Raw genomic sequence first — 17,460 nt, 5'->3', positions numbered from 1 at the left:
CTGTGAACTATCCTTCCCTCCTCCATCTCTCCCACGCATAAAACAAACACTGTGAACTATTCTTCCCTCCTCCATCTCTCCCTCGCATAAAACACACTGTGAACTATCCTTCCCTCCTCCACCTCTCCCTCGCATAAAACAAACACTGTGAACTATTCTTCCCTCCTCCACCTCTCCATCTTATAAAACAAACACTGTGAACTATTCTTCCCTCCTCCACCTCTCCCTCGCATAAAACAAACACTGTGAACTATTCTTCCCTCCTCCACCTCTCCCTCGCATAAAACAAACACTGTGAACTATCCTTCCCTCCTCCACCTCTCCCTCGCATAAAACAAACACTGTGAACTATTCTTCCCTCCTCCACCTCTCCATCTTATAAAACAAACACTGTGAACTATTCTTCCCTCCTCCACCTCTCCCTCGCATAAAACAAACACTGTGAACTATTCTTCCCTCCTCCACCTCTCCCACGCATAAAACAAACACTATGAACTATCCTTCCCTCCTCCACCTCTCCCACGCATAAAACAAACACTGTGAACTATCCTTCCCTCCTCCACCTCTCCATCTTATAAAACAAACACTGTGAACTATTCTTCCCTCCTCCACCTCTCCATCTTATAAAACAAACACTGTGAACTATTCTTCCCTCCTCCATCTCTCCCACGCATAAAACAAACACTGTGAACTATTCTTCCCTCCTCCACCTCTCCATCTTATAAAACAAACACTGTGAACTATCCTTCCCTCCTCCATCTCTCCCTCGCATAAAACAAATACTGTGAACTATCCTTCCCTCCTCCATCTCTCCCTCGCATAAAACAAACACTGTGAACTATCCTTCCCTCCTCCATCTCTCCCACGCATAAAACACACTGTGAACTATTCTTCCCTCCTCCACCTCTCCATCTTATAAAACAAACACTGTGAACTATTCTTCCCTCCTCCATCTCTCCCTCGCATAAAACACACTGTGAACTATTCTTCCCTCCTCCACCTCTCCATCTTATAAAACAAACACTGTGAACTATTCTTCCCTCCTCCACCTCTCCCTCGCATAAAACACACTGTGAACTATCCTTCCCTCCTCCATCTCTCCCACGCATAAAACACACTGTGAACTATTCTTCCCTCCTCCACCTCTCCATCTTATAAAACAAACACTGTGAACTATCCTTCCCTCCTCCACCTCTCCATCTTATAAAACAAACACTGTGAACTATTCTTCCCTCCTCCATCTCTCCCTCGCATAAAACAAACACTGTGAACTATTCTTCCCTCCTCCATCTCTCCATCTTATAAAACAAACACTGTGAACTATCCTTCCCTCCTCCACCTCTCCATCTTATAAAACAAACACTGTGAACTATTCTTCCCTCCTCCATCTCTCGCTCGCATAAAACAAACACTGTGAACTATTCTTCCCTCCTCCATCTCTCCCTCGCATAAAACACACTGTGAACTATTCTTCCCTCCTCCACCTCTCCCATGCATAAAACACACTGTGAACTATTCTTCCCTCCTCCACCTCTCCATCTTATAAAACAAGCACTGTGAACTATTCTTCCCTCCTCCATCTCTCCCTCGCATAAAACAAACACTGTGAACTATCCTTCCCTCCTCCATCTCTCCCTCGCATAAAACACACTGTGAACTATCCTTCCCTCCTCCATCTCTCCCTCGCATAAAACACACTGTGAACTATCCTTCCCTCCTCCATCTCTCCCTCGCATAAAACACACTGTGAACTATCCTTCCCTCCTCCATCTCTCCCACACATAAAACACACTGTGAACTATCCTTCCCTCCTCCATCTCTCCCTCGCATAAAACAAACACTGTGAACTATTCTTCCCTCCTCCACCTCTCCCTCGCATAAAACAAACACTGTGAACTATTCTTCCCTCCTCCATCTCTCCCACACATAAAACACACTGTGAACTATCCTTCCCTCCTCCATCTCTCCCACGCATAAAACAAACACTGTGAACTATTCTTCCCTCCTCCACCTCTCCCATGCATAAAACACACTGTGAACTATTCTTCCCTCCTCCACCTCTCCCTCGCATAAAACAAACACTGTGAACTATCCTTCCCTCCTCCATCTCTCCCTCGCATAAAACAAACACTGTGAACTATTCTTCCCTCCTCCATCTCTCCCTCGCATAAAACACACTGTGAACTATCCTTCCCTCCTCCACCTCTCCCTCGCATAAAACAAACACTGTGAACTATGCTTCCCTCCTCCACCTCTTCATCTTATAAAACAAACACTGTGAACTATTCTTCCCTCCTCCACCTCTCCCTCGCATAAAACAAACACTGTGAACTATGCTTCCCTCCTCCACCTCTCCATCTTATAAAACAAACACTGTGAACTATTCTTCCCTCCTCCACCTCTCCCTCGCATAAAACAAACACTGTGAACTATCCTTCCCTCCTCCATCTCTCCCACGCATAAAACAAACACTGTGAACTATTCTTCCCTCCTCCATCTCTCCCTCGCATAAAACACACTGTGAACTATCCTTCCCTCCTCCACCTCTCCATCTTATAAAACAAACACTGTGAACTATTCTTCCCTCCTCCACCTCTCCCTCGCATAAAACAAACACTGTGAACTATTCCTCCCTCCTCCACCTCTCCCACGCATAAAACAAACACTATGAACTATCCTTCCCTCCTCCACCTCTCCCACGCATAAAACAAACACTGTGAACTATCCTTCCCTCCTCCACCTCTCCATCTTATAAAACAAACACTGTGAACTATTCTTCCCTCCTCCACCTCTCCATCTTATAAAACAAACACTGTGAACTATTCTTCCCTCCTCCATCTCTCCCACGCATAAAACAAACACTGTGAACTATTCTTCCCTCCTCCACCTCTCCATCTTATAAAACAAACACTGTGAACTATCCTTCCCTCCTCCACCTCTCCCACGCATAAAACAAACACTGTGAACTATCCTTCCCTCCTCCACCTCTCCATCTTATAAAACAAACACTGTGAACTATTCTTCCCTCCTCCACCTCTCCATCTTATAAAACAAACACTGTGAACTATTCTTCCCTCCTCCATCTCTCCCACGCATAAAACAAACACTGTGAACTATTCTTCCCTCCTCCACCTCTCCATCTTATAAAACAAACACTGTGAACTATCCTTCCCTCCTCCATCTCTCCCTCGCATAAAACAAACACTGTGAACTATCCTTCCCTCCTCCATCTCTCCCTCGCATAAAACAAACACTGTGAACTATCCTTCCCTCCTCCATCTCTCCCACGCATAAAACACACTGTGAACTATTCTTCCCTCCTCCACCTCTCCATCTTATAAAACAAACACTGTGAACTATTCTTCCCTCCTCCATCTCTCCCTCGCATAAAACACACTGTGAACTATTCTTCCCTCCTCCACCTCTCCATCTTATAAAACAAACACTGTGAACTATTCTTCCCTCCTCCATCTCTCCCTCGCATAAAACACACTGTGAACTATCCTTCCCTCCTCCATCTCTCCCACGCATAAAACACACTGTGAACTATTCTTCCCTCCTCCACCTCTCCATCTTATAAAACAAACACTGTGAACTATCCTTCCCTCCTCCACCTCTCCATCTTATAAAACAAACACTGTGAACTATTCTTCCCTCCTCCATCTCTCCCTCGCATAAAACAAACACTGTGAACTATTCTTCCCTCCTCCATCTCTCCCTCGCATAAAACACACTGTGAACTATTCTTCCCTCCTCCACCTCTCCCATGCATAAAACACACTGTGAACTATTCTTCCCTCCTCCACCTCTCCATCTTATAAAACAAGCACTGTGAACTATTCTTGCCTCCTCCATCTCTCCCTCGCATAAAACAAACACTGTGAACTATCCTTCCCTCCTCCATCTCTCCCTCGCATAAAACACACTGTGAACTATCCTTCCCTCCTCCATCTCTCCCTCGCATAAAACACACTGTGAACTATCCTTCCCTCCTCCATCTCTCCCTCGCATAAAACACACTGTGAACTATCCTTCCCTCCTCCATCTCTCCCACACATAAAACACACTGTGAACTATTCTTCCCTCCTCCACCTCTCCCTCGCATAAAACACACTGTGAACTATCCTTCCCTCCTCCATCTCTCCCTCGCATAAAACAAACACTGTGAACTATTCTTCCCTCCTCCATCTCTCCCACGCATAAAACAAACACTGTGAACTATTCTTCCCTCCTCCATCTCTCCCACGCATAAAACACACTGTGAACTATCCTTCCCTCCTCCACCTCTCCCTCGCATAAAACAAACACTGTGAACTATTCTTCCCTCCTCCATCTCTCCATCTTATAAAACAAACACTGTGAACTATTCTTCCCTCCTCCACCTCTCCATCTTATAAAACAAACACTGTGAACTATTCTTCCCTCCTCCATATCTCCCTCGCATAAAACAAACACTGTGAACTATTCTTCCCTCCTCCACCTCTCCATCTTATAAAACAAACACTGTGAACTATTCTTCCCTCCTCCATCTCTCCCTCGCATAAAACAAACACTGTGAACTATTCTTCCCTCCTCCATCTCTCCCTCGCATAAAACAAACACTGTGAACTATTCTTCCCTCCTCCATCTCTCCCACGCATAAAACAAACACTGTGAACTATTCTTCCCTCCTCCACCTCTCCATCTTATAAAACAAACACTGTGAACTATTCTTCCCTCCTCCATCTCTCCCACGCATAAAACAAATACTGTGAACTATTCTTCCCTCCTCCACCTCTCCCACGCATAAAACAAACACTGTGAACTATTCTTCCCTCCTCCATCTCTCCCACGCATAAAACAAACACTGTGAACTATGCTTCCCTCCTCCACCTCTTCATCTTATAAAACAAACACTGTGAACTATTCTTCCCTCCTCCACCTCTCCCTCGCATAAAACAAACACTGTGAACTATCCTTCCCTCCTCCACCTCTCCATCTTATAAAACAAACACTGTGAACTATTCTTCCCTCCTCCATCTCTCCCTCGCATAAAACAAACACTGTGAACTATCCTTCCCTCCTCCATCTCTCCCTCGCATAAAACAAACACTGTGAACTATCCTTCCCTCCTCCACCTCTCCCACGCATAAAACACACTGTGAACTATTCTTCCCTCCTCCACCTCTCCCTCGCATAAAACAAACACTGTGAACTATCCTTCCCTCCTCCATCTCTCCCTCGCATAAAACAAACACTGTGAACTATTCTTCCCTCCTCCACCTCTCCCACGCATAAAACAAATACTGTGAACTATTCTTCCCTCCTCCACCTCTCCCACGCATAAAACAAACACTGTGAACTATCCTTCCCTCCTCCATCTCTCCCACGCATAAAACAAACACTGTGAACTATGCTTCCCTCCTCCACCTCTTCATCTTATAAAACAAACACTGTGAACTATTCTTCCCTCCTCCACCTCTCCCACGCATAAAACAAACACTGTGAACTATCCTTCCCTCCTCCATCTCTCCCACGCATAAAACAAACACTGTGAACTATTCTTCCCTCCTCCACCTCTCCCTCGCATAAAACAAACACTGTGAACTATCCTTCCCTCCTCCATCTCTCCATCTTATAAAACAAACACTGTGAACTATCCTTCCCTCCTCCATCTCTCCATCTTATAAAACAAACACTGTGAACTATTCTTCCCTCCTCCATCTCTCCCTCGCATAAAACACACTGTGAACTATCCTTCCCTCCTCCATCTCTCCCACGCATAAAACACACTGTGAACTATTCTTCCCTCCTCCACCTCTCCCATGCATAAAACACACTGTGAACTATTCTTCCCTCCTCCACCTCTCCCTCGCATAAAACACACTGTGAACTATCCTTCACTCCTCCATCTCTCCCTCGCATAAAACACACTGTGAACTATCCTTCCCTCCTCCACCTCTCCATCTTATAAAACAAGCACTGTGAACTATTCTTCCCTCCTCCATCTCTCCCTCGCATAAAACAAACACTGTGAACTATCCTTCCCTCCTCCACCTCTCCCTCGCATAAAACAAACACTGTGAACTATTCTTCCCTCCTCCACCTCTCCATCTTATAAAACAAGCACTGTGAACTATTCTTCCCTCCTCCATCTCTCCCTCGCATAAAACAAACACTGTGAACTATCCTTCCCTCCTCCACCTCTCCATCTTATAAAACAAACACTGTGAACTATCCTTCCCTCCTCCATCTCTCCATCTTATAAAACAAACACTGTGAACTATCCTTCCCTCCTCCATCTCTCCATCTTATAAAACAAACACTGTGAACTATCCTTCCCTCCTCCATCTCTCCCTCGCATAAAACAAACACTGTGAACTATTCTTCCCTCCTCCACCTCTCCATCTTATAAAACAAACACTGTGAACTATCCTTCCCTCCTCCATCTCTCCCACGCATAAAACAAACACTGTGAACTATCCTTCCCTCCTCCATCTCTCCCACACATAAAACAAACACTGTGAACTATTCTTCCCTCCTCCACCTCTCCCATGCATAAAACAAACACTGTGAACTATTCTTCCCTCCTCCATCTCTCCATCTTATAAAACAAACACTGTGAACTATCCTTCCCTACTCCATCTCTCCATCTTATAAAACAAACACTGTGAACTATCCTTCCCTCCTCCATCTCTCCATCTTATAAAACAAACACTGTGAACTATTCTTCCCTCCTCCACCTCTCCCATGCATAAAACAAACACTGTGAACTATTCTTCCCTCCTCCACCTCTTCATCTTATAAAACAAACACTGTGAACTATTCTTCCCTCCTCCATCTCTCCCACGCATAAAACAAACACTGTGAACTATTCTTCCCTCCTCCACCTCTCCATCTTATAAAACAAACACTGTGAACTATTCTTCCCTCCTCCACCTCTCCATCTTATAAAACAAACACTGTGAACTATCCTTCCCTCCTCCATCTCTCCCTCGCATAAAACAAACACTGTGAACTATTGTTCCCTCCTCCACCTCTCCATCTTATAAAACAAACACTGTGAACTATCCTTCCCTCCTCCATCTCTCCCACGCATAAAACAAACACTGTGAACTATCCTTCCCTCCTCCATCTCTCCATCTTATAAAACAAACACTGTGAACTATTCTTCCCTCCTCCACCTCTCCATCTTATAAAACAAACACTGTGAACTATCCTTCCCTCCTCCATCTCTCCCACGCATAAAACAAACACTGTGAACTATCCTTCCCTCCTCCATCTCTCCCACGCATAAAACAAACACTGTGAACTATTCTTCCCTCCTCCATCTCTCCCTCGCATAAAACAAACACTGTGAACTATCCTTCCCTCCTCCATCTCTCCCACGCATAAAACAAACACTGTGAACTATTCTTCCCTCCTCCATCTCTCCATCTTATAAAACAAACACTGTGAACTATTCTTCCCTCCTCCATCTCTCCCTCGCATAAAACAAACACTGTGAACTATCCTTCCCTCCTCCATCTCTCCCACGCATAAAACAAACACTGTGAACTATTCTTCCCTCCTCCATCTCTCCTACGCATAAAACAAACACTGTGAACTATTCTTCCCTCCTCCATCTCTCCTACGCATAAAACAAACACTGTGAACTATGCTTCCCTCCTCCACCTCTTCATCTTATAAAACAAACACTGTGAACTATTCTTCCCTCCTCCACCTCTCCCTCGCATAAAACAAACACTGTGAACTATCCTTCCCTCCTCCACCTCTTCATCTTATAAAACAAACACTGTGAACTATTCTTCCCTCCTCAATCTCTCCCTCGCATAAAACACACTGTGAACTATCCTTCCCTCCTCCACCTCTCCCTCGCATAAAACAAACACTGTGAACTATGCTTCCCTCCTCCACCTCTTCATCTTATAAAACAAACACTGTGAACTATTCTTCCCTCCTCCATCTCTCCCACGCATAAAACAAACACTGTGAACTATGCTTCCCTCCTCCACCTCTCCATCTTATAAAACAAACACTGTGAACTATTCTTCCCTCCTCCACCTCTCCCTCGCATAAAACAAACACTGTGAACTATCCTTCCCTCCTCCATCTCTCCCACGCATAAAACAAACACTGTGAACTATTCTTCCCTCCTCCATCTCTCCCTCGCATAAAACACACTGTGAACTATCCTTCCCTCCTCCACCTCTCCCTCGCATAAAACAAACACTGTGAACTATTCTTCCCTCCTCCACCTCTCCATCTTATAAAACAAACACTGTGAACTATTCTTCCCTCCTCCACCTCTCCCTCGCATAAAACAAACACTGTGAACTATTCTTCCCTCCTCCACCTCTCCCTCGCATAAAACAAACACTGTGAACTATCCTTCCCTCCTCCACCTCTCCCTCGCATAAAACAAACACTGTGAACTATTCTTCCCTCCTCCACCTCTCCATCTTATAAAACAAACACTGTGAACTATTCTTCCCTCCTCCACCTCTCCCTCGCATAAAACAAACACTGTGAACTATTCTTCCCTCCTCCACCTCTCCCACGCATAAAACAAACACTATGAACTATCCTTCCCTCCTCCACCTCTCCCACGCATAAAACAAACACTGTGAACTATCCTTCCCTCCTCCACCTCTCCATCTTATAAAACAAACACTGTGAACTATTCTTCCCTCCTCCACCTCTCCATCTTATAAAACAAACACTGTGAACTATCCTTCCCTCCTCCATCTCTCCATCTTATAAAACAAACACTGTGAACTATCCTTCCCTCCTCCATCTCTCCCTCGCATAAAACAAACACTGTGAACTATTCTTCCCTCCTCCACCTCTCCATCTTATAAAACAAACACTGTGAACTATCCTTCCCTCCTCCATCTCTCCCACGCATAAAACAAACACTGTGAACTATCCTTCCCTCCTCCATCTCTCCCACACATAAAACAAACACTGTGAACTATTCTTCCCTCCTCCACCTCTCCCATGCATAAAACAAACACTGTGAACTATTCTTCCCTCCTCCATCTCTCCATCTTATAAAACAAACACTGTGAACTATCCTTCCCTACTCCATCTCTCCATCTTATAAAACAAACACTGTGAACTATCCTTCCCTCCTCCATCTCTCCATCTTATAAAACAAACACTGTGAACTATTCTTCCCTCCTCCACCTCTCCCATGCATAAAACAAACACTGTGAACTATTCTTCCCTCCTCCACCTCTTCATCTTATAAAACAAACACTGTGAACTATTCTTCCCTCCTCCATCTCTCCCACGCATAAAACAAACACTGTGAACTATTCTTCCCTCCTCCACCTCTCCATCTTATAAAACAAACACTGTGAACTATTCTTCCCTCCTCCACCTCTCCATCTTATAAAACAAACACTGTGAACTATCCTTCCCTCCTCCATCTCTCCCTCGCATAAAACAAACACTGTGAACTATTCTTCCCTCCTCCACCTCTCCATCTTATAAAACAAACACTGTGAACTATCCTTCCCTCCTCCATCTCTCCCACGCATAAAACAAACACTGTGAACTATCCTTCCCTCCTCCATCTCTCCATCTTATAAAACAAACACTGTGAACTATTCTTCCCTCCTCCACCTCTCCATCTTATAAAACAAACACTGTGAACTATCCTTCCCTCCTCCATCTCTCCCACGCATAAAACAAACACTGTGAACTATCCTTCCCTCCTCCATCTCTCCCACGCATAAAACAAACACTGTGAACTATTCTTCCCTCCTCCATCTCTCCCTCGCATAAAACAAACACTGTGAACTATCCTTCCCTCCTCCATCTCTCCCACGCATAAAACAAACACTGTGAACTATTCTTCCCTCCTCCATCTCTCCATCTTATAAAACAAACACTGTGAACTATTCTTCCCTCCTCCATCTCTCCCTCGCATAAAACAAACACTGTGAACTATCCTTCCCTCCTCCATCTCTCCCACGCATAAAACAAACACTGTGAACTATTCTTCCCTCCTCCATCTCTCCTACGCATAAAACAAACACTGTGAACTATTCTTCCCTCCTCCATCTCTCCTACGCATAAAACAAACACTGTGAACTATGCTTCCCTCCTCCACCTCTTCATCTTATAAAACAAACACTGTGAACTATTCTTCCCTCCTCCACCTCTCCCTCGCATAAAACAAACACTGTGAACTATCCTTCCCTCCTCCACCTCTTCATCTTATAAAACAAACACTGTGAACTATTCTTCCCTCCTCCATCTCTCCCTCGCATAAAACACACTGTGAACTATCCTTCCCTCCTCCACCTCTCCCTCGCATAAAACAAACACTGTGAACTATGCTTCCCTCCTCCACCTCTTCATCTTATAAAACAAACACTGTGAACTATTCTTCCCTCCTCCATCTCTCCCACGCATAAAACAAACACTGTGAACTATGCTTCCCTCCTCCACCTCTCCATCTTATAAAACAAACACTGTGAACTATTCTTCCCTCCTCCACCTCTCCCTCGCATAAAACAAACACTGTGAACTATCCTTCCCTCCTCCATCTCTCCCACGCATAAAACAAACACTGTGAACTATTCTTCCCTCCTCCATCTCTCCCTCGCATAAAACACACTGTGAACTATCCTTCCCTCCTCCACCTCTCCCTCGCATAAAACAAACACTGTGAACTATTCTTCCCTCCTCCACCTCTCCATCTTATAAAACAAACACTGTGAACTATTCTTCCCTCCTCCACCTCTCCCTCGCATAAAACAAACACTGTGAACTATTCTTCCCTCCTCCACCTCTCCCTCGCATAAAACAAACACTGTGAACTATCCTTCCCTCCTCCACCTCTCCCTCGCATAAAACAAACACTGTGAACTATTCTTCCCTCCTCCACCTCTCCATCTTATAAAACAAACACTGTGAACTATTCTTCCCTCCTCCACCTCTCCCTCGCATAAAACAAACACTGTGAACTATTCTTCCCTCCTCCACCTCTCCCACGCATAAAACAAACACTATGAACTATCCTTCCCTCCTCCACCTCTCCCACGCATAAAACAAACACTGTGAACTATCCTTCCCTCCTCCACCTCTCCATCTTATAAAACAAACACTGTGAACTATTCTTCCCTCCTCCACCTCTCCATCTTATAAAACAAACACTGTGAACTATTCTTCCCTCCTCCATCTCTCCCACGCATAAAACAAACACTGTGAACTATGCTTCCCTCCTCCACCTCTTCATCTTATAAAACAAACACTGTGAACTATTCTTCCCTCCTCCACCTCTCCCTCGCATAAAACAAACACTGTGAACTATCCTTCCCTCCTCCACCTCTTCATCTTATAAAACAAACACTGTGAACTATTCTTCCCTCCTCCACCTCTCCCTCGCATAAAACAAACACTGTGAACTATCCTTCCCTCCTCCACCTCTTCATCTTATAAAACAAACACTGTGAACTATTCTTCCCTCCTCCATCTCTCCCTCGCATAAAACACACTGTGAACTATCCTTCCCTCCTCCACCTCTCCCTCGCATAAAACAAACACTGTGAACTATGCTTCCCTTCTCCACCTCTTCATCTTATAAAACAAACACTGTGAACTATTCTTCCCTCCTCCATCTCTCCCACGCATAAAACAAACACTGTGAACTATGCTTCCCTCCTCCACCTCTCCATCTTATAAAACAAACACTGTGAACTATTCTTCCCTCCTCCACCTCTCCCTCGCATAAAACAAACACTGTGAACTATCCTTCCCTCCTCCATCTCTCCCACGCATAAAACAAACACTGTGAACTATTCTTCCCTCCTCCATCTCTCCCTCGCATAAAACACACTGTGAACTATCCTTCCCTCCTCCACCTCTCCCTCGCATAAAACAAACACTGTGAACTATTCTTCCCTCCTCCACCTCTCCATCTTATAAAACAAACACTGTGAACTATTCTTCCCTCCTCCACCTCTCCCTCGCATAAAACAAACACTGTGAACTATTCTTCCCTCCTCCACCTCTCCCTCGCATAAAACAAACACTGTGAACTATCCTTCCCTCCTCCACCTCTCCCTCGCATAAAACAAACACTGTGAACTATTCTTCCCTCCTCCACCTCTCCATCTTATAAAACAAACACTGTGAACTATTCTTCCCTCCTCCACCTCTCCCTCGCATAAAACAAACACTGTGAACTATTCTTCCCTCCTCCACCTCTCCCACGCATAAAACAAACACTATGAACTATCCTTCCCTCCTCCACCTCTCCCACGCATAAAACAAACACTGTGAACTATCCTTCCCTCCTCCACCTCTCCATCTTATAAAACAAACACTGTGAACTATTCTTCCCTCCTCCACCTCTCCATCTTATAAAACAAACACTGTGAACTATTCTTCCCTCCTCCATCTCTCCCACGCATAAAACAAACACTGTGAACTATTCTTCCCTCCTCCACCTCTCCATCTTATAAAACAAACACTGTGAACTATCCTTCCCTCCTCCATCTCTCCCTCGCATAAAACAAACACTGTGAACTATCCTTCCCTCCTCCATCTCTCCCTCGCATAAAACAAACACTGTGAACTATCCTTCCCTCCTCCATCTCTCCCACGCATAAAACACACTGTGAACTATTCTTCCCTCCTCCACCTCTCCATCTTATAAAACAAACACTGTGAACTATTCTTCCCTCCTCCATCTCTCCCTCGCATAAAACACACTGTGAACTATTCTTCCCTCCTCCACCTCTCCATCTTATAAAACAAACACTGTGAACTATTCTTCCCTCCTCCATCTCTCCCTCGCATAAAACACACTGTGAACTATCCTTCCCTCCTCCATCTCTCCCACGCATAAAACACACTGTGAACTATTCTTCCCTCCTCCACCTCTCCATCTTATAAAACAAACACTGTGAACTATCCTTCCCTCCTCCACCTCTCCATCTTATAAAACAAACACTGTGAACTATTCTTCCCTCCTCCATCTCTCCCTCGCATAAAACAAACACTGTGAACTATTCTTCCCTCCTCCATCTCTCCATCTTATAAAACAAACACTGTGAACTATCCTTCCCTCCTCCACCTCTCCATCTTATAAAACAAACACTGTGAACTATTCTTCCCTCCTCCATCTCTCCCTCGCATAAAACAAACACTGTGAACTATTCTTCCCTCCTCCATCTCTCCCTCGCATAAAACACACTGTGAACTATTCTTCCCTCCTCCACCTCTCCCATGCATAAAACACACTGTGAACTATTCTTCCCTCCTCCACCTCTCCATCTTATAAAACAAGCACTGTGAACTATTCTTCCCTCCTCCATCTCTCCCTCGCATAAAACAAACACTGTGAACTATCCTTCCCTCCTCCATCTCTCCCTCGCATAAAACACACTGTGAACTATCCTTCCCTCCTCCATCTCTCCCTCGCATAAAACACACTGTGAACTATCCTTCCCTCCTCCATCTCTCCCTCGCATAAAACACACTGTGAACTATCCTTCCCTCCTCCATCTCTCCCACACATAAAACACACTGTGAACTATCCTTCCCTCCTCCATCTCTCCCTCGCATAAAACAAACACTGTGAACTATTCTTCCCTCCTCCACCTCTCCCTCGCATAAAACAAACACTGTGAACTATTCTTCCCTCCTCCATCTCTCCCACACATAAAACACACTGTGAACTATCCTTCCCTCCTCCATCTCTCCCACGCATAAAACAAACACTGTGAACTATTCTTCCCTCCTCCACCTCTCCCATGCATAAAACACACTGTGAACTATTCTTCCCTCCTCCACCTCTCCCTCGCATAAAACAAACACTGTGAACTATCCTTCCCTCCTCCATCTCTCCCTCGCATAAAACAAACACTGTGAACTATTCTTCCCTCCTCCATCTCTCCCTCGCATAAAACACACTGTGAACTATCCTTCCCTTCTCCACCTCTCCCTCGCATAAAACAAACACTGTGAACTATGCTTCCCTCCTCCACCTCTTCATCTTATAAAACAAACACTGTGAACTATTCTTCCCTCCTCCACCTCTCCCTCGCATAAAACAAACACTGTGAACTATGCTTCCCTCCTCCACCTCTCCATCTTATAAAACAAACACTGTGAACTATTCTTCCCTCCTCCACCTCTCCCTCGCATAAAACAAACACTGTGAACTATCCTTCCCTCCTCCATCTCTCCCACGCATAAAACAAACACTGTGAACTATTCTTCCCTCCTCCATCTCTCCCTCGCATAAAACACACTGTGAACTATCCTTCCCTCCTCCACCTCTCCATCTTATAAAACAAACACTGTGAACTATTCTTCCCTCCTCCACCTCTCCCTCGCATAAAACAAACACTGTGAACTATTCCTCCCTCCTCCACCTCTCCCACGCATAAAACAAACACTATGAACTATCCTTCCCTCCTCCACCTCTCCCACGCATAAAACAAACACTGTGAACTATCCTTCCCTCCTCCACCTCTCCATCTTATAAAACAAACACTGTGAACTATTCTTCCCTCCTCCACCTCTCCATCTTATAAAACAAACACTGTGAACTATTCTTCCCTCCTCCATCTCTCCCACGCATAAAACAAACACTGTGAACTATTCTTCCCTCCTCCACCTCTCCATCTTATAAAACAAACACAGTGAACTATCCTTCCCTCCTCCATCTCTCCCTCGCATAAAACAAACACTGTGAACTATCCTTCCCTCCTCCATCTCTCCCTCGCATAAAACAAACACTGTGAACTATCCTTCCCTCCTCCATCTCTCCCACGCATAAAACACACTGTGAACTATTCTTCCCTCCTCCACCTCTCCATCTTATAAAACAAACACTGTGAACTATTCTTCCCTCCTCCATCTCTCCCTCGCATAAAACACACTGTGAACTATTCTTCCCTCCTCCACCTCTCCATCTTATAAAACAAACACTGTGAACTATTCTTCCCTCCTCCATCTCTCCCTCGCATAAAACACACTGTGAACTATCCTTCCCTCCTCCATCTCTCCCACGCATAAAACACACTGTGAACTATTCTTCCCTCCTCCACCTCTCCATCTTATAAAACAAACACTGTGAACTATCCTTCCCTCCTCCACCTCTCCATCTTATACAACAAACACTGTGAACTATTCTTCCCTCCTCCATCTCTCCCTCGCATAAAACAAACACTGTGAACTATTCTTCCCTCCTCCATCTCTCCATCTTATAAAACAAACACTGTGAACTATCCTTCCCTCCTCCACCTCTCCATCTTATAAAACAAACACTGTGAACTATTCTTCCCTCCTCCATCTCTCCCTCGCATAAAACAAACACTGTGAACTATTCTTCCCTCCTCCATCTCTCCCTCGCATAAAACACACTGTGAACTATTCTTCCCTCCTCCACCTCTCCCATGCATAAAACACACTGTGAACTATTCTTCCCTCCTCCACCTCTCCATCTTATAAAACAAGCACTGTGAACTATTCTTCCCTCCTCCATCTCTCCCTCGCATAAAACAAACACTGTGAACTATCCTTCCCTCCTCCATCTCTCCCTCGCATAAAACACACTGTGAACTATCCTTCCCTCCTCCATCTCTCCCTCGCATAAAACACACTGTGAACTATCCTTCCCTCCTCCATCTCTCCCTCGCATAAAACACACTGTGAACTATCCTTCCCTCCTCCATCTCTCCCACACATAAAACACACTGTGAACTATCCTTCCCTCCTCCATCTCTCCCTCGCATAAAACAAACACTGTGAACTATTCTTCCCTCCTCCACCTCTCCCTCGCATAAAACAAACACTGTGAACTATTCTTCCCTCCTCCATCTCTCCCACACATAAAACACACTGTGAACTATCCTTCCCTCCTCCATCTCTCCCACGCATAAAACAAACACTGAACTATTCTTCCCTCCTCCACCTCTCCCATGCATAAAACACACTGTGAACTATTCTTCCCTCCTCCACCTCTCCCTCGCATAAAACAAACACTGTGAACTATCCTTCCCTCCTCCATCTCTCCCTCGCATAAAACAAACACTGTGAACTATCCTTCCCTCCTCCACCTCTCCCTCGCATAAAACACACTGTGAACTATCCTTCCCTCCTCCACCTCTCCCTCGCATAAAACAAACACTGTGAACTATTCTTCCCTCCTCCACCTCTCCCTCGCATAAAACACACTGTGAACTATTCTTCCCTCCTCCATCTCTCTCTTTCCAAATCTCTGTTTCTCTGTGTGTCTCTATTATTTTCCATCTCTCTGCTTTTCCCCCTGGTACTTCTCGCTCTTTCTTGTTCTCTCTATTTTTCTCTGTGTCTCTCTGTCTCTCTTTTTCCCTCCCTCCCTCTCTGACATCCTGTGTGCTCTCTGTGCCCCCTTGTAGGTGATCCTTGGGCAGTACCGCTGGCTGTCCTATGCTGAGACCCACAGGGCAGCAGCCTGCTTTGGCGTTGGTCTGGCAGCGCTTGGCCAGAGGGCCCACAACAATATTGCCATCTTCTGTGAGACCAGGGCCGAGTGGGTAATAGCTGCACAGGCCTGCTTCATGCAAAACTTCCCCTGTGAGTGTCCACTTGCACACACCCCAAGTCTGGTTCATGTACAACCTCCCCTGTGAGTACTCTCCATACACAGGCTTGACTGCGTAGTGTGTGTGTGTGTGTGGGGGGGGGGGGGGGTTCCGTCTCTCTCTCGCTCTCCTCTTATGCATCAGTTCTGGTTTTATAGTGTGAGCAGGGTATACATAACATCTGAAACATGTACTCTCTCGCTCTCCTCTTATGCATCAGTTCTGGTTTTATAGTGTGAGCAGGGTATACATAACATCTGAAACATGTCCAGCCCAGCTGAGGAAGAAGATCAGTTTCTCCCTGCTGCTATGCCACTGTTAGAGAAGTGTTCCAATTCTCCCCCTCCTTCTTCCTCCTATCCCTCATTCCCCCCCTGAGGGCTGTGTGTTCCTTCTCCTATCTGATGTCAAAATACGGTTCTCACATAGACCCTTTGGTCCTTGCTTCTGACGCCATAGCCTCAGCCTTCCTCATCTCCCCATAGGCTCTCTATTCATCCATCTCTCAGCCTTCCTCTTCTCTCCAAAGGCTCTCTATTCATCCATCTCTCAGCCTTCCTCCTCTCTCCAAAGGCTCTCTATTCATCCATCTCTCAGCCTTCCTCCTCTCTCCATAGGCTCTATTCATCCATCTCTCAGTCTTCCTCATCTCCCCATAGGCTCTCTATGCATCCATCTCTCAGCCTTCCTCATCTCCCCATAGGCTCTCTATTCATCCATCTCTCAGCCTTCCTCCTCTCTCCATAGGCTCTATTCATCCATCTCTCAGCCTTCCTCCTCTCTCCAAAGGCTCTCTATTCATCCATCTCTCAGCCTTCCTCCTCTCTCCATAGGCTCTCTATTCATCCATCTCTCAGCCTTCCTCCTCTCTCCATAGGCTCTATTCATC

The 17,460-nt window shown here is 45.3% G+C and overlaps 1 protein-coding gene across 1 annotated transcript in view; it reads left to right on the top strand.

The window, feature by feature from the left end:
• The window catches only part of LOC110504108 (fatty acid CoA ligase Acsl3), a 56,915-nt gene that overhangs the window by 9,964 nt on the left and 29,491 nt on the right, over positions 1 to 17,460 (top strand). The window contains exon 2 of the mRNA XM_036961352.2: positions 16,386 to 16,563. Coding sequence (XP_036817247.1) covers positions 16,386 to 16,563 — 178 coding nt within the window. The remainder of the gene's footprint in view (positions 1 to 16,385; positions 16,564 to 17,460) is intronic.

This window comes from Oncorhynchus mykiss, chromosome 24, assembly GCF_057628025.1.
Source record: "Oncorhynchus mykiss isolate SJ-2025 chromosome 24, ASM5762802v1, whole genome shotgun sequence".
Taxonomy (NCBI): Eukaryota; Metazoa; Chordata; class Actinopteri; order Salmoniformes; family Salmonidae; genus Oncorhynchus; species Oncorhynchus mykiss.
Note: the sequence above shows the minus strand (reverse complement) of the source record. Positions and strands in the feature narration are given on the sequence as shown.